Source organism: Oncorhynchus clarkii, chromosome 16, assembly GCF_045791955.1.
Source record: "Oncorhynchus clarkii lewisi isolate Uvic-CL-2024 chromosome 16, UVic_Ocla_1.0, whole genome shotgun sequence".
Classification (NCBI taxonomy): Eukaryota; Metazoa; Chordata; class Actinopteri; order Salmoniformes; family Salmonidae; genus Oncorhynchus; species Oncorhynchus clarkii.
Window position 1 is genome coordinate 11,011,257 of NC_092162.1, and position 23,640 is coordinate 11,034,896.

The following is a 23,640-nucleotide window of genomic DNA, read 5'->3' on the forward strand; positions in this document are numbered from 1 at the left end:
CAATCCACCAGTATCATAACACCGGCTGGCCCGTATGTCAAGCACGTGCAGTTATGACTTAAGGTTCCAAGGTATCACGTGAAAAACATTTTTGTTCTCGTGATAAAACACATGATGTACTTTATCTGCCTTCTCAAAGAAAATGAATTTGAAAAGATGCACCATGTTTCTGAATGGTGCTGCCTTGTTGACAATATGACCGGGCGGCACAGATTACTATTCAATTTGAGAAGGGCGCTCCTTCCTTATCGCTTTTTCCCAGTCACGGCACAGGCCACCCCGGTTCAGCTTAGTCAAACTCCCTCAGTGAAATAGATCAGATGCTGTGCCATTGATTCTGTCAGAAATAAAGAACATCATGGAGGTTCATTCATAAAATGAAAGCTTTAATACAAGTATTTCAGCAATCCAGGTTTCAATATAAACATACAATCATTGACAAAGTACTGGCATGATGTGTTCCCTATGTTACAATCATGGAGATTGAGAGAGGGCTATAACTAGTCCACTCATGATATAAATAAATGGGGCTATCAAATACCAGATGAGTAGGTGGAATGAATGGATTGCCTTAACCCAAAGACCAGAATTAAGACTCATTTCTACATTGTAGGTTTTTCAATATAATCAGTTATCTTTGGATTGACTTGAATTCCACTTGAACAAAGCTGCGTTCTTCACCTCTGTGCTAACTGACAAAAAAATAAAAAATTCAATTGATTGAATTTATCAGTAGGCAAGAGCTGCAACATTCAAAAACAAAACTCTAAACCAGAATGCTGTGAGGTCACTGAATGCCTCCCTCTCAGTGTTTGGGGTTCTGTGGGCCAGAGCAGAGTTGCGTCTAAACATCACAACGTTCCACAATGTTCCACAACGTTACTAAGACAGTTCCGCTCCCAGCTTCCCCATGGGAAAATGTTAAGCAAAGTCCGATTCCCGTGTTAAGCATTGTTTGTTCAACCGTTAAACATCTTCAGATCTGTCCTGTGGCATTGAGGCCGCTGGAGATGGTCTCGTAACCAACAGAGACGAGTGTGAGAACACTGCTCTCCACATCCTCCGGCTGACAATGCTCTTGATCCTGCTGCTGGGTTGTATCCATGGCAACACCAACCGGAGCTCCAGACTCTTGCAGCCGCATCTTCTTCCTGCCTCTGCCCCTCCCTTTGCCCTTCCCTGGCCCTTTCTCTTGACCTTTAACCCCGCCCAGCGACCCGTGCAATTTGTCGTTGCCGTTGTCTCGGGGCTTGCGGTGGCGGCGGCGGATGCGTCTCATTGGAGGGCCGGTGTCGACGGGATCGGTTGCCGCAGCGCCAGACAGGATGCGAATTTGTTTGTCGATCACCATGGTAATCATGTCAAGGGCGGCGTCGAGCATCCCGAGGCCCAAGCCGTGAGTCACGTTGTCGAACGACGCACTGTTGACCGGGTCACGAAAACACTTCCTCATCGCCTCCAGGTGGCTCCTATCGCAGAATAAAAGTGTGTTAGGGTCGGTCTCACTGTACAGAAAACATATAGATCATAGTTAACTCGTGATTACACCGTGCTGTAACCACACTAACCTGGTTTCTATGACCTTGGACCAGTGTTGGACAGTGTTGGTCTCTGGAATAAGCTGCTTGGCCATGTTGCCAAAGTCTATGTAGTCATGGGCAAAGTCCTTCATGTCGTTACACAGGGCTTTGGTGTCACCTGGAAAACACAACAATCTATAAAGCACAAGAGATGCTCACACACACACACACACACACACACACACACACACACACACACACACACACACACACACACACACACACACACACACACACACACACACACACACACACACACACACACACACACACACACACACATCGCTTACCCTCTGTGAGCTTGGAAAAGGAAGAAGACACAGAAGTAGTAGTACCAGGAGTAAGACCCAGTATATTTAGAGACTCCTGCAGGGTTTTCTTGCTGGCCGGGCCACGGCTGACCCTGGTGTAGGCTGCTAGTGAACGCAGAGACATCTTCTCTGGAGCCTCCAGACGACGCTTGATCTCGTCATAGGGTATCAGGTACTTGCCTAGGACCAGAGGAACAGACAAATTGTGTTGAGTTTTCTACTTATTCCATACTACAGCAGGTGAGGCCAACCTTCCACCTGGAGAGCTACTGGGTGTGCAGGGTTTTGCACCAGCACGGGTCTAACAACTGATTCAGTTAATTATGGTCCTGAGAATGCCTTAGACCGCTGTGCCACTCGGGAGCCCAAGAACATCCTGCAGAAAGAGAGGTCTCCAGTAGGAGGGGCCACACCTGGTCTGATTCCCTCCGTCTCTAGCTGTGGTACTTACGGGCCTTGGAACTCTTCATGTTGGGGTCCAAGAGAGACGACACCTCTGCAAACGGAACATGGGGTACGTGGTTGTGGTTCGGAGCGGCAACCTGGGTCTGGGACATGTCCTCTGCTGGGATCTGAATCTGGGCTTGCATCTGGTTCACGTCCCCCATTCGCTGCTGGCCCTGACCCTGTCCATCCCCCAGCACCATGGAGGGGAGATTGGATAACCCTTGTAACCCCGTCAGCCCCCCAACCATCATCTGCTGCGACCCCCCCTGTCCGACAGAGTTGGTCTGTTCTGAGGAGACTTGGAAGATGCCCATGACAGGTTTAACCACTCTGAACACCATGTTGCCCTGGGAGTCCACCCCCGCCAGGCTCTGATTTGATTCCATCTGCTCTGATGTCACTTCCTCTTCAATTCCTGGGTGACTGTTTTGGAGTGCGGAAGAGTTTCTCCTGAACCTTTCTATATTTGTTTGAAACGTCCGGGGTAGGATGAGAATGAGCTTACACACTGCTCTAAGGTCAGTTATGGGTAAAGTCTGTAGGACAGAAAAAAAAGACATCAAACTTTAGTCTACAGAGTAATAGTCATCATTAATAAGCCATTACAATAATAAAAATGTCCTAATTAGATTCCCCAAGTACCTCACATCCAGACTAGGGTTGTTGTTTTTATGAATCTCTTATCTCATTGAGTCGCTATGCAGTCGATGCTTCAAAAATGTGAATTCTTAAACCCTTACGTTAGCCCGCCATTTTTTGTTTGCTGAAATCCGTACATTTTAATAAAACGTTAATAAAATACAACGACCGACTGTTTCCTTGTTGATTTTCAATTGGCGAGTTGCCCTCTTAGAGGAACAGCAATGAGAAAACAGTCGGTGGTTGTTTTTGAATAACGTTTTATTAAAAAGTATGGACTTCAGCAAACAAAGGCACGCAGATGAGAAACATAGGTACATAACAAGGGTTTGAGAATGTTCACTTTCGAAGTATCGACTGCATCGCGAGTCGGAGGTTCGTTTCTAAAACTCTAGTCTGTGCCCAACTCGTGAATCATCATGGAGTTGAGGTACTCGACTACCAATTAAATAAATAATTCCCACCAGTCGCAGATATTTATCCTCTTTCCCACCCTCTCCAATTCAGCAATGTATATTACTTATATTTAAGATTCTATTCTGGTAAATAATGAATGTCTATAACATGTGTATGACATATTGTGGGCTCGTAATAAGAACGCTTTGTCGTCATGCAAAAAACAACATTAGGAGTTTTGACGTCACATACTAACTCGCCCTCTGTTGGTCACCCACGCGCACACCGGAGGCGCTCCGGGCCGGACGTCGCTAGCAAGCTAGGTATCTTCTATTTGGCAAGGACACCTGCTTCCTATGTAAATCCAACACAGTGCATTCATTAAAAGCATGTAGCTAGCTACTCAGATGATAGATTGGGACCAATAAAGTGTGTTATAAGTACACAGTAACTGCTACCGTTGCAAGTTACCCGAACCACAGTCGCAATTCTGTTTAGTGAAAAGTAAACCGTTAATATTCGCTATTTTCGTCTAAACCTAAACATGGCTGGCTAGGCCTCAAAGGGGAAAGGTAGCGCCTTTGATAAGGCCCAATCGAAATTATGATACAACACATTCAGAACAGGTTGCACAACATTTTCGCGCTAACCTTCACTGCAGTGCAACTAGTGAGGGTTTTCCGACTCACCACTTTGCTGTTTGCGTTTTCCTAACGGCCAGCTGATCCTAGAACGGTGCGTGTGGAGACAGGAGACATTTTCCTTCTTCTCCAGATCTGCTTCGGCGGGTTGCAAATCAGCTCTAGATCTTATTCTTCTTCTTTGATGAAGTTTAACGGAGGTTGGCATCCAATAAATGTTGCATTACCGCCACCTACTAGACTGGAGAATAACTCGTACGTTGCTTGAAAAATACATGAATATGCAAATACCCTACCATCCAACAAACACTCACAAAATATATATATATATATACAGTACCAGTCAAAAGTTTGGACACACCTACTCATTCAAGGGATTTTCTTTATTTTTACTATGTTCTACATTGCAGAATAATAGTGAAGACATCAAAACTAAGAAATAACACATATGGCTCCATTACTGTCATCAAGGCAAAGGGTGGCTACTTTGACGAATCTCAAATATAAAATCTATTTTTATTTGATTAACAACGTTTTGGTTACTACATGATTCCACATGTGTTATTTCATTGTGTTGATGTCTTCACTATTATTCAACAATGTAGAAAATATTAAAAATAAAGAAAAACCCTTGAATGAGATGTGTGTCCAAACTTTTGACTGGTACTGTATATTTTTGGGATTTTCATTTTCAACTTTAATCCATAGTCCTTCGAAAGAAGTATTGTTCACATATTTTTTTTAAACGTTTGTATCTAAAAGCATAATAGATATAATTCATATTTTGGCATATATATGACATTTTGGCAATACCCAGGCCTCCACAGTATTTCATCTGTAGGTGCTAAAAAGCAGATATTGGTCTAATAAATATATCTGTAATATGAGTAGCATTTTTATTTCAATAACAATTTTCTTACATTAATTAATGATATATGTCAACAACCCTTCCTCCAAATTACCATTCTATGAATTAGATTTCCTGAAAATCCCCCAAATCATGGTATTTTTGTTGTTGTTGTCCTGGTTTCGTGTGGACTCACCCCATTTCCTGTTGTGACGACCTGGGCTCATAGTACAGGGGTAGTGTGTTGCCCCATAATGGTACAGAACTTCCGGTTCAGTCAGAGGTTATGTATGACATTGACCTTAAAATGGGTGTGGCCACACTTTAATCTCCACTCACTCAAGCTTACACACACACACACACACACACACACACACACACACACTTCTTCTCATCACTGACTCCATATGGAGGGGGCGGAGATGCCGGTGGAAGAGAGAGTTCCTGTAAACATCTCCTGACAGACACACGCACACACTCTGCGGTGGATGATATCGCTGAACACCATCCGTGCTGGCGGCAGGAGATGATAAACGATCTGTCGCTACACAGTGCTGCTGAAGACAAACACGCTCTCTGTTTTCCTGTCTGTCTGTCTGTCTGTCTGTCTGTCTGTCTGTCTGTGTCTGTCTGTCTGTCCCTGTACCGCATAACTCTCTGTTCATCTCTGTACCTGTCTGTTTTCCTGTCTGACTCTCTATCTGTCTGTCTATCTGTCCCTGTACCCCCTCGCTCTCTTTCTCCCTCTCTCTAGCAGTACAGCATATTCACACATCCTTACAACCCACACAGGGAGGGTTAGTACTGTGTCTGTCTGGTTGCCTCAGAGGGAAGGATGTTGAAAAGGAGAGACTCTGAGTTTTACTGATCCGTTACCATACCAACTGTCTTAGCTGTGGGAGCTGGCTCTTTTTAATGGGACGGTTTGGGGATGAGGAGCGGGGGGAGGGGGGGGGGGTAATGGGATTGGAACCTAAGCCTCTGGGTAGGATTGTGGAACACACACACTCTACAACGACATCATGAAACCTCATGAAAGCTTCAGATGTGCGTGTGCTGTCATCACTCAGCCTGTGTTAAGTGAAGTTAAATCTTCAAAGCTCCACCTATTATGACCCAGTGAAGATATCCATCAGAATAGGACAGAAGCCTACTCATGGCCTGATTCCACATGTCTAACTCTAATGCTGCAGTCTAATTCCTAATTCTAATTCTAATGTATTCTATACGTGATTATCCCTGGTCACATCCTCCCCTGTCGAACAGTATGAGTGCTATTGTAGCTTCTCAAATTAGCAATAGGAACTGGAGAGAGCTCTGTCAACCACTCAGACATGTAGTAACCCTTGTGTTGCCATGACAACTGCAGTTTGTAAAATCAGCACTGTACCATGTGACTCTTGTGTAGTAGGCGAGGTACAATATGGGTATGGAACAACAGCAACAAAGAAACAGGGACAGGTTGTGTGTGTGAGTGTGCCCTGTTTTGCTGAGTAGCAACAAGGTTAAAGGTAGGTGTGATTCAGCTCGATTCCAATCCCCTCACTAGCCTCCATCATAAGGAGAGTCAACAAGAGCCAAAGGAAGGGTGCAAATTATCTGATTTGAACCATGCTTCTTCTTTGGCTGGAGGAGGTGAAGGAAATGAGACAAAGAGAGTTGGATGAGAGAGAGAGATAAGATAATCATCTTCACATTGACAGGCTGGAGGAGGTGACGGAAAGGAGCCTAGGAGAGTAGGATGAGAGAGAGAGATAATATAATCATCTTCACATTGACAGGCTGGAGGAGGTGAGGGAAATGAGACAAGGAGAGTTGGATGAGAGATAAGATAATCATCTACACATTGCATTGGCTTCCAGCTCAGCACAGAGCTAACCAGAGAATCAGCAGTCGCCTGCTCAATACACACACACACTCACACAGGCAGAGCAGAGATTTGGGTTAGAGATAACAAACCTTTACCAATGAACACCAAACTTCAAAGACTTGTGAAGACAAAAACACATTTAGCTTTTAACTTCATGAGGGATCTTATGCCCTGAAGTCGGTAGATAAAACAAAGTCTGTAAAAAAAGACGAGTAGTTTTTCTAATTTCTCTACAATTCAAGAAAAATACGTTCCATAAAGAATCGAAAAGGGTTCTATCGCTTGCTTCATACACCTTAAAGTTCTAGAACCCTTTTGTAGCGTTCTTTCATCAGAACCCTAGGGATTCTTCTTCACGGAACCAAAGGTAGCCCCATTTATAACCCTGTATGGTGCAATTTATTAATTAAGGCTACTACTAATGAATAGTGATATTTATAGCAAAGAATATATTAAAATTGGGACTGTCAAATGATTCAAATGTATTTGAGTTAATCACAGGATTTGCTACGATTAATCGCAAATTCTGAAATTAAGATTTTGTTTATATAAAAACGTTACACTAATATTGACATATTGATTTGGTCTAAAGTGACGGTTAGCAAAATCAGGTCAATTGAAAAAGCACACTTTCTTTAACCTCAATGTCAATTTGTTTTTACATGGTGTTGTTTTCAGTGCGTTTTCAGTGTGTTTTCAGTGTGTTTTGAACACTTTCAGACAATGTGATTAATCACCATTAAACAAAAATAGTGCACTAAAATTGCAAACATACAATAAATAATTAAAGAATGGACAAAAGACTACCCACATAGTTTTTAGATTGTATTGTCATCACAGTCACATTCAAACACAGATCAGGTGATGCTAACGCAATTTGGAAATATGCACTGGTGGCCAGGGAGGCATCTCTTTGTTTGAATGATGGCCCATGCCAGTCTTGGTACAAACGCTGGCTGACTTCTTTATGGAACAGTAGGCCTGCAGTATGGGTTGTTGCCTGGCCTGAGAAGAAAAACGGAGCAAAAACACGAGTTAATCTACAGAAATAAACATGAGTTAATCGGCCAAAATTAAGACAAAATGCCATGCAGATACAGTTGAAGTCGGAAGTTTACATACACCATAGCCAAATACATTTAAACTAAATTTTTCACAATTCCTGACATTTAATCCTATTAAAAATTCTATGTCTTGGGTCAGTTAGAATCACCACTTTATATCAAGAATGTGAAATGTCAGAATAATAGTAGAAAAAATGATTTATTTCAGCTTAAATTTTTTACAAGTTTACATACACTCAATTAGTATTTGGTAGCATTGTCTTTAAATTGTTTAACTTAGGTCAAACATTTCAGGTAGCCCACAAGCTTCCCACAATAAGTTAGCCCATTCCTCCGGACAGAGCTGGTGTAACTGAGTCAGGTTTTTAGGCCTCCTTGCTTGCACAGACTTTTTCAGTTCTGCCCACACATTTTCTATAGGATTGAGGTCAGGGCTTTGTGGCCACTCCAATACCTTGACTTTGTTGTCCTTAAGCCATTTTGCCACAACTTTGGAAGTATGCTTGGGGTCATTGTCCATTTGGAAGACCCATTTGCGACCAAGCTTTAACTTCCTGACTGATGTCTTGAGATGTTGCTTCAATATATCCACATAATTTTCCTCCTCATGATGCCATCTATTTTGTGAAGTGCACCAGTCCCCCCTGCAGCAAAGCACCCCCACAACATGATGCTGCCACCCCTGTGCTTCACGGTTGGGATGGTGTTCTTCGGCTTGCAAGCCTCCCCCTTTTTCTTAAAAAAATAACTATGGTCATTATGGCCAAACAGTTCTATTTTTGTCAATGTAAATTGTCTAGTGGCGATTGTTATGAATTGTTCAGCAGTCTAATGGCTTGAGGGTAGAAGCTGTTGATCCTAGACTTGGTGCTCCAGTTCCGATTGCCGTGTGGTAGCAAACAAAACAGTCTATAGGTGGGTGACTGGAGTCTCTGACAATTTTATGGGCTTTCCTCTGACACCACCTATTGTATAGGTCCTGGATGGCAGGAAGCTTGGCCCCAGTATAGTACTGGGCCGTTCGCACTACCCTCTGTAGCGCCTTACGGTCAGATGCCGAGCAGTTGCCACACCAGGCGGTGATGCAACCGGCCAGGATGCTCTCGATGGTGCAGCTGTAGAACCTTTTGAGGATCTTGGGGCCCATGCCAAATATTTTCAGTCTCTCCCAAGCCCGTTGGGAGTTGCAGCAATAAGACAAGATCGTAAATACCAATTGATATCACCAAATTGGGGGTAAAATTTCATTTTTTTTAAATAGCTAAAATATGAATGCATCATTAAAGTTACACTATCAGTATTACATTTTTCTTTAAGAAAATATTAAAGTTTAGATTGAATAAACTTCCCCGTTCTTGAAAGGAAATTTGCCTTGAAAATATTAGAACCATAAATAAATTATCAAGTTGAGATGAATAGGAACAGACAAAACATTATGTTAAAAGCAAAAGCAATAAAATGTTCTGTAAAACAGTTGAAAAACAACATTGAATGTAGTGACATCTGCCTAATTAAAATGTAGGTTCATATCGAATTAGAATTTGGCAAACATATGTGTGCAGGTTTCTGACTTTGGTTTCGAAATGATTTCCGTGTTCTCAACAGACAGGTCATAAACGTTTCTAATAGTATGTAGTCAAGTGGGGCAGGGGTCTAAGGCGCTGCATCTCAGTTCTAGAGGTATCACTACAGTACTTGGTTTGAATCCAGGCTGCATCACATCTGGCTGTGATTGGGAGTCCCATAGGGTGGTGCACAATTGGCCCAGCATCGTCCAGGTTTGGCTGGTGTAGGCCTTCATTGTAAATAAGAATTTGTTCTTCACTGACTTGCCTGGTTAAATATAACATTCTAAACCAGCAAGGGTCATGCAACTGAAATGTGTTCAAATCTAGTAACAGGAAATAGAGACATTGCTGTTCAAATCTAGTAACAGGAAATAGAGACATTGCTGTTCAAATCTAGTAACAGGAAATAGAGACATTGCTGTTCAAATCTAGTAACAGGAAATAGAGACATTGCTGTTCAAATCTAGTAACAGGAAATAAAGACGTTGCTGTTCAAATCTAGTAACAGGAAATAGAGACATTGCTGTTCAAATCTAGTAACAGGAAATAGAGTTGAGTGAGTTTGTGTAACCAGGTCACTGTTGTGTTTCTGAAAACAGAGCTGTGGAATGCAACAAACATGACAAAATCACATTCAAAGATATGCAATAAAATTTGGCAGTGAGATCCAAACCTCACTGACTGCTTTTGTAAATCAGATATCAATATGAATTCAATAACTTGTAAGTCCAATGTGCCAGGCTCAAGGTAAAAGCAATTCATGACAGATATTCATATTTGCATTTTAGCAGACACTCTTATCAAGTACAAATTTAGGGGTGAAGCAATTAGGGTTAAGTGTCTTGCTCAAGGGCACATAGACATAATTGTTTTTGTCTGTTTGGGATTTGAACCAGCGACCTTTCAGTTACTGGCCCAATGCTCTTAACCACTAGGCTACCTAAAGAAGTTAGAAAGTGACATCACAGGTGGGCGTGGTCAACAGGCCGATTTAACCATTTGCACCGTTGCAACACAAAGCGATCCTTTGCACATTCACATATTTGTCCAGCATTGTGTGTGACATCAAAGGGAGAAGACTATGATTTCATGTGGACACCGCGCATGGATTTGATGTTGTTGTTGGCATAACCTAAAGCAAAACTTGTTAGCTTCTTGTTGAGAAAACGTCAGGGTTGTTCTACAAGACAGGACACATTAATCAAGTAAGACATAAGACAACAAGAAACATATAACATGGACAAACATAGGCCTATATGGGACATAGAGGAGGAGTTGTCTGGTCAAGGTCTTCTGTAAAAGTCACTTCAAAATGGGGGAGAATCATAACCTCCCATTCACAATACTAAAATCCACTGGTTTCATTTCAGAGCCGAGTATGCTATAGAAAACCAGCCAGGCTGACATGTTCCCCTACTAATGTGCACATAAACAGGAGCATCGAGCTGATGCCAAGAAATCCATCCAAAGATTCAGCTTTCTGTAGAGCCAGTGATGAGGCATAATGTCAGAAAGAAAACCGACAGTAGAAGGTTGTCACAGAGTTGAAATCGGAAATCATCAGAACAGTTCATCTTCGCTGTGTAAAGGAGTCAATCGTCATTAGAACAACAAGCATGCAAATGTTAATTTCGCCAATGACATTAGACTATCCTGTGTAGGCTATCAATAAACAGCCACCCAGGCAGCTACTGGCTATCATAGGGGGTGAGATAGAGACATGCAGCATTGTCATAAGAGAGCAAGCTACAAACCAGAGATCATGTAGCCTATAAAACAATGGCAAGTATGGGCGTTCTAAAGCTAAGATGACGATAATAGGAGTTTATCATCAGAATCCTAAGGGCTGTACAGTGCCGAGATCAGAACTGGGGTCAATTCCAATGGTTCCAATTCTAACTCTGCAGCAGTTTAAAGGACAGTTCTCAACCGAAAGTGGCGCTCGTCTCCTCAAGGTGCAGTGGGGCTGTTTTATTTGATTAGGATCTCTTTCCGTCCTGTTTTGGACTAATCTTCCAAGAGTCCTTGTGTTTCTGTTCAGTGGAATGGATGTGAGAGAGGTTTAGGTTTAACCCAGAGGCCCTGGCTCCAATCCCAGTACCACCCCCCACACTCCCGATTCCCAAACCGTCTCATCGAAACGAGCCAATCCCCACGCTAAAACCGTTGGTATGGAAACGGACCAGTAAAGCTCCAAATCTCTCCTTTTTAACATCCCTTACTGGCCCACAGGCGCGCACACACACAAAAGAACCAAACAATTCTATATACAACACTATATATACAAAGGTATGTGGACACCCCGCCTCTTTCTGTTTACCTGTCACTGTTCTGTATATCTTATTTTGTATTATAATTTTTTTAAAACCTATAACTCTTTCTGTCTGTCTGCTCTTTTATGTTTATATAAGAATTGTATGCTTGTCTTTTCTACACCTTTCTTGTGAGTGTTCAATTAAACATATTTGATCAAGGCTACTGATCACATACTGTATGTTTGGTTCAGCTCTGTGAAGTCTTCAGCATCAAGCGTTCTCGTGGACCTGTAGCTAGGTCCAAGCTGGTAGGCCCGAATCCACTAATTTAAAGGGGTGTCAACATAATTTTGACCTTGCTCCCAAGTGACGCAGCGGTCTAAGACACTGCATCTCAGTGCAAGAGGTATCACTGCAGTTCTTGGTTCGAATCCAGGCTGCATCACATCTGGCTGTGTTTGGGAGTCCCACAGGGCAGTCCACAATAGGCCCACCGTCGTCCGGGTTTGGCCGGAGTAGGCCGTCATAGTAAAGAATAATTTGTTCTTAACTGACTTGCCTAGTTAAATAAATAAAAACATGTGTATGACCTCTGATGTAACATGAAAGACCAAATAAAATGTATTTATTTTAGTTCAGTGATTTAAATAAACAAGAATATCAAAGTTATTTGTGACAGGACACTAGCGATATTCATAAAAACATTGAAATAATAAAAAAATCCACTTTAAAAATAAAATAATGTGCAGATCCCCTGCAGAACCTCTGTAGACACCTAGGTGCCCGCGGACATTGGTTTTCTTAAAGGATTATTTACACAATTAACAAATGGTCAAAATATGCTTTTGTAATTGGACATCCTATTAATTAATTGATTAATTCTACGAATATATATGCTCTATGGCATATCTATTGATATTCATTTCCGGAGGGGGCTCTGTGGCTTCATCATAGGCAACTTTAGCCGAAACTCCCACCAAAAAAACATTTTTTTTTACGCCAGAATTGCAAAAGTGATGTGCACCGCAGTGTTCATCTGGTCAATACTCGGGTCAAAAGGCTGTCCTGATGGTAGTCTAGTCTTCCTTTGAACTGACAGCAGTACCAGTAGTAATGGACCTCACAGCAGTAGGGGTGAGATGTGTTGAGACACTCGAACGCTTTTTCATATTGTCCGCTGACGTTATGCAGTAACCAAGCCACGTATGGTGTCCGTAGCCCAGGTACGTCTCGTGGTCCTCGGTCGAGTGTTGTCCTGCCGGGAAGCGGTGGGAATCGCTTCTTGTGCTTCACCTTCTTGCCTCCGGTGGCGGGGCAGAGAACGCCCAGGGGGTCCAGGTATATGAGAAGCAGCAATAGGCGCCGTATCCCCATGGTGTGGTTAACTTGTCAGTTTGAGAGTTGCCACATGTGGTGTGGCAATTAGATCAGGATCAGCTCACGGAACAATTAGATCTCAACCGAAAGTGGTGCTAGTCGCCTCCTCCACTCAAGGCGTGGAGGTGGTGTGGGTGTGTGTTTCTGTTCACTCGAAGGGGTGTGTGTTTTATTCCGACACCTCACATCATCAGAGAGAGAGAAGACAAAAGGAGAGGTTTTTGGTTGAAACGGGAGATGTTTCTGTCGTATCATTCATAAAACCAGTTTACCAGGCCTACACCTTCGCGCGCTCTATTGGCATCCTCTTTCGAGTCCGTGCGCGGTGGTGAATAGCGATCCACCTCGCGGTCAGTTTGTGACAGAGATGGGAGAGGTGTGCCATTTCTTTACCAGGCTGTGACACTGACACAGCGGCCAGGATGGATCCAAACACCCGGAAAATGATGCTTCTGATCGGCCTCAACTGCCTCTGGCTCCAAGTGCTTTCAGAGGTAAGCTACTACGATCAGTAGCCAATTTAGTGGCCCCTATGTGCTATAATTGCGTTCCTTTTCAAGGTGAGACCTTTTGTTCTCACACTTTCATATCCCGTACGTAGACTATGTTTACTCTTGCGAATATCTTGGAAAAAGTCTATCTTGCAAAACAGATTTGATCTAAATTAAATTAACCTTGAGAAATACGGTCAAATAAAACAACAGTGTCCCTTTCCTTTTTGAAGGTGCGCCCCACATTTTGTCCACCGACATAACGGTCATTAGGCTAGGTGCTATAGGCTACGTTTTTATAATGGTTGGAGTCACATACTTCATTATAATGGAACATTATTTACGTTTTGTTGCGTTTTTCATTATCATTTCATTCAACAATACTTGGTTTTAGCCTATAGGTACCACAAGGAGACAGAGAGAGACTAATTGTTCTGGACGAAGCCGTTTGAATGTAGGTGCACGCATTAGATCACCTTTATTATCAGTCAGGCATTAATAATATACATTATTGTTCCGCGTCAGTGTTTGCACACAAGAGTCTGTTTTATGTCTTTGTCTAATTGAGCGGATAAAGCGAGGTTGCGCGCGCGCACACACACACGCACGCACGCACGCACGCACACACACACACACACACACACACACACACACACACACACACTCAGGCACGGTTCCCTCATGGCGGGGTGTCATAGGAACCAGCCCGTGCCTGTTTTCCCCTGGTGGCGCGTAGATGTACAGTTGCACCACGCGCTGTTTCCCGTTGTCGCAGCAATTCAATCACCCAGCCCTCCAGCAGAACATCAGCACCATCTGTAACTGCAATATGCATTATGTTGTATTGAGACACAATGTAGCCCTATTGCCTATAGGTTTACGAGTGAATCATTTCTCAATAGGCCCACAACTGTTGCTCCGTATTCGAAGTTATCCTTTCAAGCAGATAATCCCGAGTTGGTACTATATTACTGTCTCATGGATCCCTCAACAAGCATCTTTTAGTTAAGGAGATTGGAGGGGCGAGGTGAGGTGGGCTGTGGCTAGCTGGTTTACAGCTATGGATTGAAGTGACTTTTCATAGTAGGTTAGTAGAGTATTTTAGCTAAACCTAATCATTTTCCTAACCTTGACCTAATTCTCCTAGCCTGCTGCTTAAGTTCTCCTAACCTGCTACAAATAGTAACTTCTGTCTGTTGAGGTGTGTGTAGGCTAAGACTGGTTGTGGGAGGGTCAGGGGTCAGGGGGGGAAGCCAGTGTGGTGTTAATGACACAGAACTGGTTTGGTGAATAATGTGAAGAGAAACCTTGCCTGAGTCCTGAAGACTTGTGTTAGCTCCCAGAGCTATTGCTTAGGCTTTAGCTTAGCGGGCTCTGCTGACTGTCTTGTGGTGGATATCTGTGTGTGTCTGTACCTGTTCTGTAACCCTGTCCCTGTGTGCGGCTATGCAGACACCTGTGGTGTACAGATTTGAGGCTATCGGTTCCAATACCAACACAATTTTACCATTTAGAATGCAGGCCCAGTACACTGATTCATTCTAAGTGGTATGTTAGTGTGAATATTGGAACAGATCGAGCCTCTCTCTGTCCAGATGTGTTGGTTTGGTCTCAGCTGTGGTAACATCTGATACGCTGCTGTAACAGTATGATAACTGTGAGATTGATATGAGTGGAGATATCATCAGCATGTTAGGTTTTCATCAGAAACCCCTGTTCACTGTGTAATATGATTAGCCAGGGCAATATCACAGGGAGGTGACGCTCGTGTGTGTGTGTGTGTGTGTGTGTGTGTGTGTGTGTGTGCGTCCCTGTGTGTGTGTGTGTGTGTGTGCCTGCCTGTGCTTGCATTCTAACTCCCTTGAGTGGAAATGAACTGTCGAAGTCAAGGTGAAGAGGATGAAATGTTCATAGATGTTATCTGAGTCCTCTTTTCTCCAGTTTCCTCTCCTCTTCTTGTCTCTCCTCTCTCTCTGACCTGGTTTGTGTGACTATGAGAGGCTGTACTACACAGCATTCTGTCAGATACTGTCTGAAACGGTCTCATACTTGCTTCTTCATGACCCAGGTCTCTGTATTCTGCATGCCTGTGTGTCTGAAGTGTTTGTACTTGTGACAGGAAGGGATTTAACCTGCATCGTCTGCACATCACAAGACAAGCCCACTGAGCTAAAGCCTCTTAGACAAGGTCATTCATCATGCGAGCGGGGTTCAACAAACTTTTTTGACGTTTGTCTTTTATTGGTGGTAAACCCAATTTTCCCTCTTGAGGGTCAATATAGTATTTATTTGTTCTGTAACAGATATGATGTGAAATGTTGACAGTAGGTTGTGTTATCTGACGTTGTGTGATTCTGAAACTATGTCTGTGTTCCTCTCCTCTCAGGTGATAGCTGATGACAGTTATTTAAACGAGGTGCAAAACGCAGGTAGGCTAACAATCCCTTCTTTTCTCTTCTTCCTATTCTCCCCTTTTCCTCTCCCTTCCACATTTCCCTCTCCTATTCCCCTCCCCCTTTCCCCCTCCTATTCCCCCCCTCCTATTCCCCTCCCCCTTTCCCCCTCCTATTCCCCCCTCCTATTCCCCTCCCCCTTTCCCTCTCCTATTCCCCTCCCCCTTTCCCCCTCCTATTCCCCCCTCCTATTCCCCTCCCCCTTTCCCTCTCCTATTCCCCTCCCCCTTTCCTCTCCTATTCCCCTTTCCCTCTTCTATTCCCCTCCCCCTCCCCTCTCCTATTCCCCTCTCCCTTTCCCTCTCTTAATTCCCCCCTTTCCCTCTCTTATTTCCCCCCTTTCCCTCTCTTATTTCCCCCCTTTCCCTCTCCTATTCCCTCCCCCTTTCCTCGCCTATTCCCCTCTCCCTTTCCCTCTCTTATTTCCCCCCTTTCCCTCTCTTATTTCCCCCTTTCCCTCTCTTATTTCGCCCTTTCCCTCTCTTATTTCCCCCCTTTCCCTCTCTTATTTCCCCCCTTTCCCTCTCCTATTCCCCTCCCCCTCCCCTCTCCTATTCCCCTCTCCCTTTCCCTCTCTTAATTCCCCCCTTTCCCTCTCTTATTTCCCCCCTTTCCCTCTCTTATTTCCCCCCTTTCCCTCTCCTATTCCCTCCCCCTTTCCTCTCCTATTCCCCTCTCCCTTTCCCTCTCTTATTTCCCCCCTTTCCCTCTCTTATTTCCCCCTTTCCCTCTCTTATTTCGCCCTTTCCCTCTCTTATTTCCCCCCTTTCCCTCTCTTATTTCCCCCCTTTCCCTCTCCTATTCCCTCCCCCTTTCCTCTCCTATTCCCCACTCCCTTTCCCTCTCTTATTTCCCCCCTTTCCCTCTCTTATTTCCCCCCTTTCCCTCTCTTATTTCCCCCCTTTCCCTCTCCTATTCCCTCCCCCTTTCCATCTCCCCATTTCTTTGTGCTCCATAAAATGTCCCACCCCTTCTTCCCCTACTCATATAGTCTCCCTTCCTACTCACTCATGTCCTTCTAGACTCTTTTTCCCCTCCTCTCATTTCCTCCATCCATCTCTATTCCTTCTTTCTCTCTGTGGCTAGTGGTTGTGATAGGGGTGGGGTTCTCTCGCTTACTGCAAAGGCCAGCTGATTCATAATTTCTGGTCTCACTCCAAGTGTCAAAATCCACAAAGCACACATACTGTATGCACACACACAAGCATCCAAATCCCTGCAGTGCTAATGATTCATTGAGACCTTTTGATGTTACCGCGTCAAGGAAAATAAACCCCTCCCACTGTCGTCTGGCCAATCAAACAGAAGAGTCTTTAATTTTTTTAATGTATTTACAACACACAACAAATCACACTCAACCAACATCAAAACACACCTCATGTAGACACACGACAACATTTTCCTCCCTCATCCTGGTCTAAATCATAAAGGCATATTTCTCTATATATATAAAGACAGCAGAGTCTCTAACTGGCCAAGGGATGGTTCTGATTGGGTGAAATATGCGTGAGGATTTGTCTGGGATATGATGATGCAAAAGGCCCTCCTTAGTTTGATTAGCGTACAGTGCATCAGTATGCTTTACTATGGTGTGTGTAGCTGATGGTGTAAACATGAGTATCTCATGTGTGTGTGTGTGTGTGCACCGCATGCATGTATGTTAGAGCACAGATACACACCAACCCCCCCCCCCCCCCATATGGTCTCAACTCTCTGTGTGTTAGAGCACAGACAACCCCCCCCCCCCCCCCATATGGTCTCAACTCTCTGTGTGTTAGAGCACAGACAACCCCCCCCCCCCCCCCCCCCATATGGTCTCAACTCTCTGTGTGTTAGAGCACAGACAACCCCCCCCCCCCCCCCCCCCCCCATATGGTCTCAACTCTCTGTGTGGTAGAGCACGGACAACCCCCCCCCCCCCCCCATATGGTCTCAACTCTCTGTGTGTTAGAGCACAGACAACCCCCCCCCCCCCCCATATGGTCTCAACATATGGTCTCAACTCTCTGTGTGTTAGAGCACAGACAACCCCCCCCCCCCCCCCCCCATACGGTCTCAACTCTTTGTGTGTTAGTGCACAGACAACCCCCCCCCCCCCCCCCCATATAGTCTCAACTCTCTGTGTGTTAGAGCACAGATACACACCAACCCCCCATATGGTCTCAACTCTTTGTGTGTTAGAGCACAGACAACCCCCCCCCCCCCCCCCCCCCCCCCCATACGGTCTCAACTCTTTGTGTGTTAGTGCACAGACTACCCCCCCCCCCCCCCCCCCCATATAGTCTCAACTCTCTGTGTGTTAGAGCACAGATACACACCAACCCCCCATATGGTCTCAACTCTCTGTGTGTTAGAGCACAGACAACCCCCCCCCCCCCCCATATGGTCTCAACTCTTTGTGTGGTAGAGCACAGACAACCCCCCCCCCCCCCCCCCCCCATATGGTCTCAACTCTCTGTGTGTTAGAGCACAGACAACCCCCCCCTCCCCATATGGTCTCAACTCTTTGTGTGTTAGAGCACAGACAACCCCCCCCATATGGTCTCAACTCTTTGTGTGTTAGTGCACAGACAACCCCCCCCCCATATAGTCTTAACTCTCTGTGTGTTAGAGCACAGATACACACCAACCCCCCATATGGTCTCAGCTCTCTGTTTGTTAGAGCACAGATACACACCAACCCCCCATATGGTCTCAACTCTCTGTGTGTGTATGTGAACCGTGTCAAATGCTCATTGAGAATGTGAAATGGATTATGGGAGCTGAGAGAATGATGATGGTTCCCATAGCGATGGAGGAGAGTGTGGTTGTCGTAGCAACGCAGTATTGTCGTCCTAGTGATCGGTGTTGGTATGTGTGTCTGCATGCGGTGATTGGCGCTTGGCGTTTACAAACGGATTCATGATGCAATGATCAGTTATTATTCCAATTAAATTCAAATAGGCATTATGGAATCTTGACAAAATCTAAACATTTATTAGGCCTACAGAATATAATGCAATTCTCTTATCAGTGCTGCAGGGAGAGAAGGAGATGGAGGGATACAGGAAAGAAGAGGAGTCAGTTCCAAGCAGAGGGACTGGGGGATAAGAGATGGTGTGTATAGCAGGCTAGAGAGTCAAAGTTTTTAGTCATTTAGCAGACGCTCTTATCCAGAGCAACTAAGGTTAATAAGTGCCTTGCTCAAGGGCACGTCGATGATTTTTCATCTAGTCGGATCAACGTTTTGAACCACAGATCCTTCCAATGGTGCTATCATTGTACCGTCGTAATTATCACAGGGATTGAAGTACGGATAAGGTCTCTCAGTGAAGGTGTAGCCAGTAAAATAATAGATATAAGACCTGGCCTCCACATTTATAGTTATATAGTAATATTTCAACCCAGTACATACACATTTACCTATAGACTATATACAGTTGAAGTCGGAAGTTTACATACACTTAGGTTGGAGTCATTAAAACTTGTTTTTCAGCCACTCCATACATTTCTTGTTAACAAACTATAGTTTTGGTGAGTCGGTTAGGACATCTGCTGTGTACATGACACAAGTAATTTTTCCAACAATTGTTTACAGACAGATTATTTAACTTTATAATTCACTGTATCACAATTCCAGTGGGTCAGAAGTTTACATACACCAAGTGTACTGTGCCTTTAAACTGCTTGGAAAATTACAGAAAATTATGTCATGGCTTTAGAAGCTTCTGATAGGCTAATTTACATAATTTGAGTCAATTGGAGGTGTACCTGTGGATGTATTTCAAGGCCTACCTTCAAACTTTGTGCCTCTTTGCTTGACATCATGGGAAAATCAAAAGAAATCAGCCAAGACCTCAGAAGAAAATTGTAGACCTCCACAAGTCTGGTTCATCCTTGGGAGCAATTTCCAAACGCCTGAAGGTACCACATTCATCTGTACAAACAATAGTACGCAAGTATAAACACCATGGGACCACGCAGCCGTCATACCGCTCAGGGAGGAGACGTGTTCTGTCTCCTAGAGATTAACGTACTTTGGTGTGAAAAGTGCAAATCAATCCCAGAACAACAGCAAAGGACCTTGTGAAGATGCTGGAGGAAACAGGTACAAAAGTGTCTATATCCACAGTAAAACGAGACATATATCGACATAACCTGAAAGGCCGCTCAGCAAGGAAGAAGCCACTGCTCCCAAACCGCCATGAAAAAGCCAGACTACGGTTTGCAACTGCATATGGGGACAAAGATTGTACTTTTTGGAGAAATGTCCTCTGGTCTGATGAAACAAAAATAGAACTGTTTGGCCATAATGACCATCGTTATGTTTGGAGGAAAAAGGGGGAGGCTTGCAAGCCGAAGAACACCATCCCAACCGTGAAGAATGGGGGTGGCAGTATCATGTTGTGGGGGTGCTTTGCTGCAGGAGGGACGGGTGGCACTTCACAATAGATGGCTTCATTAGGAAGGAAAATGATGTGGAGATATTGAAGCTACATCTCAAGACATCAGTCAGGAAGTTAAAGCTTGGTCACAAATGGGTCTTCCAAATTGACAATGACCCCAAGCATACTTCCAAAGTTGTGGCAAAATGGCTTAAGGACAACAAAGTCAAGGTATTGGAGTGGCCTTCACAAAGCCCTGACCTCAATCCTATAGAACATTTGTGGGCAGAACTGAAAAAGCGTGTGCGAGCAAGGAGGCCTACAAACCTGACTCAGTTACACCAGCTCTGTCCGGATGAATGGGCCAAAGTTCACCAAACGTATTGTGGAAAGTTTGTGGAAGGCTACCCGAAACGTTTGACCCAAGTTCAACAATTTAAAGGCTACTAAATACTAATTGAGTGTATGTAAACTTCTGACCCACTGGGAATGTAATGAAATAAATAAAAGCTGAAATAAATCATTCTCTCTACTATTAATCTGACATTTCACATTGTTAAAATAAAGTGGTGATCCTACCTGACCTAAGACAGGGAATTTTTACTAGGATTATATGTCAGGAATTGTGAAAAACTGAGTTTAAATGTATTTGGCTAAGGTGTATGTAAACTTCCGACTTCAACTGTACATAACACCATATTACTTCAGATATTATTTATTCTCGTCATTGCGGCATAGGATTACATGTCCATACTAATTTCAGATAATATCATGTGCTAAAGTACAACATTGCATTCAGTCTGTGTGATTGACAGGACAGATGACGAATGGGGCTAAGTTTGGACCAAGTTCATTATCACAGGTGTTGAAGTATGGATAGAGTTTCTCAGTGAAGGTGCAGCCAATGAAAGAGTAGATATGAGCCCTGGCCTTCACATTGTAGAAGGAGACCAAACCCCCCTCATAGTCCACAAACACCCCTACTTTCTGGGGCTTCTCTCTCAGGGAGAGAGGGACAGGGGGAGAGGTGTAGGCCTCATAGATATCCTCACCCCTCATATACACAGTCCAGAGGCCATCGAAAGGGCTCATATTTATGTCATGCTTCCTGTTGATGGACTCCCTGGCCACTCCTAACAGCCACTCAGCTTTTCCCTTCACCTGCACCTCATAGTAGAATCTCCCCGAGGAGAAACTCTCTTTTCCCAGGACAGAGAGGTGATTCAAAAACCTCTCTGGATTATATAATTTCTTTGCGTTGTCAGGGAGTTTCTGCCTTGTGCCTCCATATCTCACTTGTTTCCGGTCCCTAGACAAGATGAGGAATGGATGTGCTGTATCAGGGTCCAGGGTCACATGCGCTGACCACTGCTGAATTGTCTTCAGCTCAACATCACACAACCTCTTCACCGCTCTCTCTAGTTCTTCCTGAAGTGTCTGCTCCAGCTCAGACACAGCTCTCCTCAGTCCCCCCAAACACATATCACTGTGAACACTGACCTCAGACCAGTCCTTTGTGTGTTTCGGGGTACACAGGGATGGGAAGGTCTGGAGGAGGAGGAGGTGGTCCTCAGTGTGTGAGTGCTGCTCCAGCTCAGTGCTTCTCCTCTGTAGCTCAGTCATTTCCTGCTCCAGCTGTTTAATGAGCCCATCAGCACGATTCTCTGCTGCTTTCTGCTTCTCCTCAACCACCTCAATGAACTCAGCCTGGCTTTTCTGAATGGAATCCATCAGATCACTGAAGACCTGCAGGCTGTCTGCTATTTCTCTCTCTGCGTCTCTCTTGTTGAGCTCTACTGAGTGTTTGACCTCCTGAACCTTCTCTAGTCGCTCCTGGATCATCTGCCGTATCTGTCGCTCCATCTTCTCCAGCTGAACCTTCCTCTCTCCACACTCTTCCTCTAGTGGGACGGCGTGGTGAGTCTTGTGGTCTGTCTCAATGCAGAACTGACACACACACGTCTGGTCGGTCCTACAGAACAGCTCCAGCAGTCTGTCATGCTTCTTACACATCCTGTCTTCCAGGTTCTCAACGGGGTCTATTAGCTTGTGCCTTTTCAGGCCGGTGACTCTCTGATGAGGCTGCAGGTGAGTCTCACAGAAAGAGGTCAGACACTCCAGGCAGGACTTCAGGGCCTTGAGCCTTGTCCCAGTGCAGACGTCACAGGACACTTCTCCAGCCTCGGCAGGGGACTCGTCTGTGTCTCTGATTTCGTCTGTGTCTCTGATTCTGATCATCTTAAAATGATCTACAACATCTCTGAATGCTGTGTTGGTTTTTAGCTCTGGTCTTGTGTAGAATGTCCTCTTACACATTGGACACTGGCACAGGTCAGTTGTATCCCAGTATCCGCTGATACAGACCTTGCAGAAGTTGTGTCCACATGGAGTGGAGACAGGCTCAGTGAACACATCCAGACAGATAGAGCACTGGAACTGCTCTTCAGACAGGAGACGGCTAGAGGACGCCATTTCTGGAACACAATAAAACAACTATTAAAATACTTCCTGGAATGAGTCAGCATTTAGACCGTAAACTGGTGGGTTTTTTTTCTCTCACTCTCACAGTGACCTCGGTATCCTGAATGGTAGTTGTGATCCTGCTGTCAAGGTTTTTCCATCTCCCTCTGTCTCTATTTCTCTTACTCACCTAAAAATCTTGTGTTTTCCTTTCATTTCTCGACAAACGTAGATTCTTAAGCTGCAATGTTATCTTTCTGAGGAACAGGATAATGGTTGTTTCTGTGTGCAGCTTCCTCGTCTATATTTAACTTTCACTTCTGCAAAGTGACATCACTCAACTCCTTATCTGCTCTTTGCATAGCTTTGCTCTTAAAGGGACAGCGTTGATATTTTATATGCCTGTCTGAAGTCTCTGCTGAGGGTTCAGGTTCTAGCATTCTGGGGGCCCTGCGTGACATTTGGTTGGGGGCGGGGCAAACTCCTGGCAAATTTTACAGTGGAAAGAAACATTTCCAGTTTAAGTTGATTTCCTGCAATTCTACACATTTTTCCATGGGGCGAAGAGAAAACTGCAATTGCAACACAATATAACACATTTCATAAAATTCTAGTCATTTTGCCATAGTAAGTTGAGAACCCGACTGAGTCTTCTAGACAGTCTACTCAAACGGAGCTGACGGGGGTCCGTTGGCATCGCGTTCCAAAAATTCAGCCGCACAAACCTACATAGAACTACGTAGAGAGTGATGCAAACGGATCTCCGCCGGCTCCGTTTGTATAGATTGTCTAGACCCCTTAAGCAACCGCTTATGTCGCTTATGCCTGCAACCGGCTCTGTCAGATTCTCAGTAACCAAGGTTAACCTGTCAATTAC

The 23,640-nt window shown here is 44.4% G+C and overlaps 3 protein-coding genes across 5 annotated transcripts in view; 1 reads left to right on the plus strand and 2 right to left on the minus strand.

Moving 5' to 3' along the window:
- Positions 1–361: 361 nt before the first annotated feature.
- On the minus strand, positions 362–5,075 carry LOC139367446 (uncharacterized). Of its 3 annotated transcripts, none has more exons than XM_071105655.1 (6): positions 4,063–5,075; positions 3,630–3,727; positions 2,343–2,874; positions 1,871–2,071; positions 1,569–1,698; positions 362–1,469 (listed from the first exon to the last, which is right to left on the minus strand). In XM_071105655.1, the coding sequence occupies exons 3-6, from the start codon at positions 2,722–2,724 to the stop codon at positions 977–979; spliced, it is 1,206 nt and encodes a 401-aa protein (XP_070961756.1). In that variant the 5' UTR covers positions 2,725–2,874; positions 3,630–3,727; positions 4,063–5,075; the 3' UTR covers positions 362–976. The 3 variants fall into 3 exon arrangements, with proteins under 3 accessions (XP_070961756.1, XP_070961755.1, XP_070961757.1); XM_071105654.1 differs by having other exon boundaries at positions 3,626–3,727; positions 4,063–4,188; XM_071105656.1 differs by lacking the exon at positions 3,630–3,727 and having other exon boundaries at positions 4,063–4,177.
- Positions 5,076–13,304: 8,229 nt separating this feature from the next.
- Positions 13,305–23,640, plus strand: part of LOC139367945 (neurotrypsin-like) — a 34,979-nt gene continuing 24,643 nt past the window's right edge. Inside the window, exons 1-2 of the mRNA XM_071106348.1 lie at positions 13,305–13,489; positions 15,873–15,915. Of these exons, the coding sequence (XP_070962449.1) occupies positions 13,418–13,489; positions 15,873–15,915 (115 nt within the window). The 5' untranslated portion in view covers positions 13,305–13,417. The remainder of the gene's footprint in view (positions 13,490–15,872; positions 15,916–23,640) is intronic.
- LOC139367946 (E3 ubiquitin-protein ligase TRIM21-like) lies at positions 18,889–23,096 on the minus strand. Its single transcript, XM_071106349.1, has 2 exons — positions 22,954–23,096; positions 18,889–22,777 (listed from the first exon to the last, which is right to left on the minus strand). The coding sequence occupies exon 2, from the start codon at positions 22,773–22,775 to the stop codon at positions 21,099–21,101; it is 1,677 nt and encodes a 558-aa protein (XP_070962450.1). The 5' UTR covers positions 22,776–22,777; positions 22,954–23,096; the 3' UTR covers positions 18,889–21,098.

Bases quoted from the DNA above. Each gene is read 5' to 3' on its own strand.
- LOC139367446 (XM_071105655.1), bottom strand. From the start codon at position 2,724: ATGGAATCAAATCAGAGCCTGGCGGGGGTGGACTCCCAGGGCAACATG. The intron at 2,072-2,342 runs GTAAGTACCACA...CTCTGGTCCTAG, and splicing joins CATGAAGAGTTCCAAGGCCC to GCAAGTACCTGATACCCTAT. The intron at 1,699-1,870 runs GTAAGCGATGTG...TGTGTTTTCCAG, and splicing joins CTTTTCCAAGCTCACAGAGG to GTGACACCAAAGCCCTGTGT.
- LOC139367946 (XM_071106349.1), bottom strand. From the start codon at position 22,775: ATGGCGTCCTCTAGCCGTCTCCTGTCTGAAGAGCAGTTCCAGTGCTCT.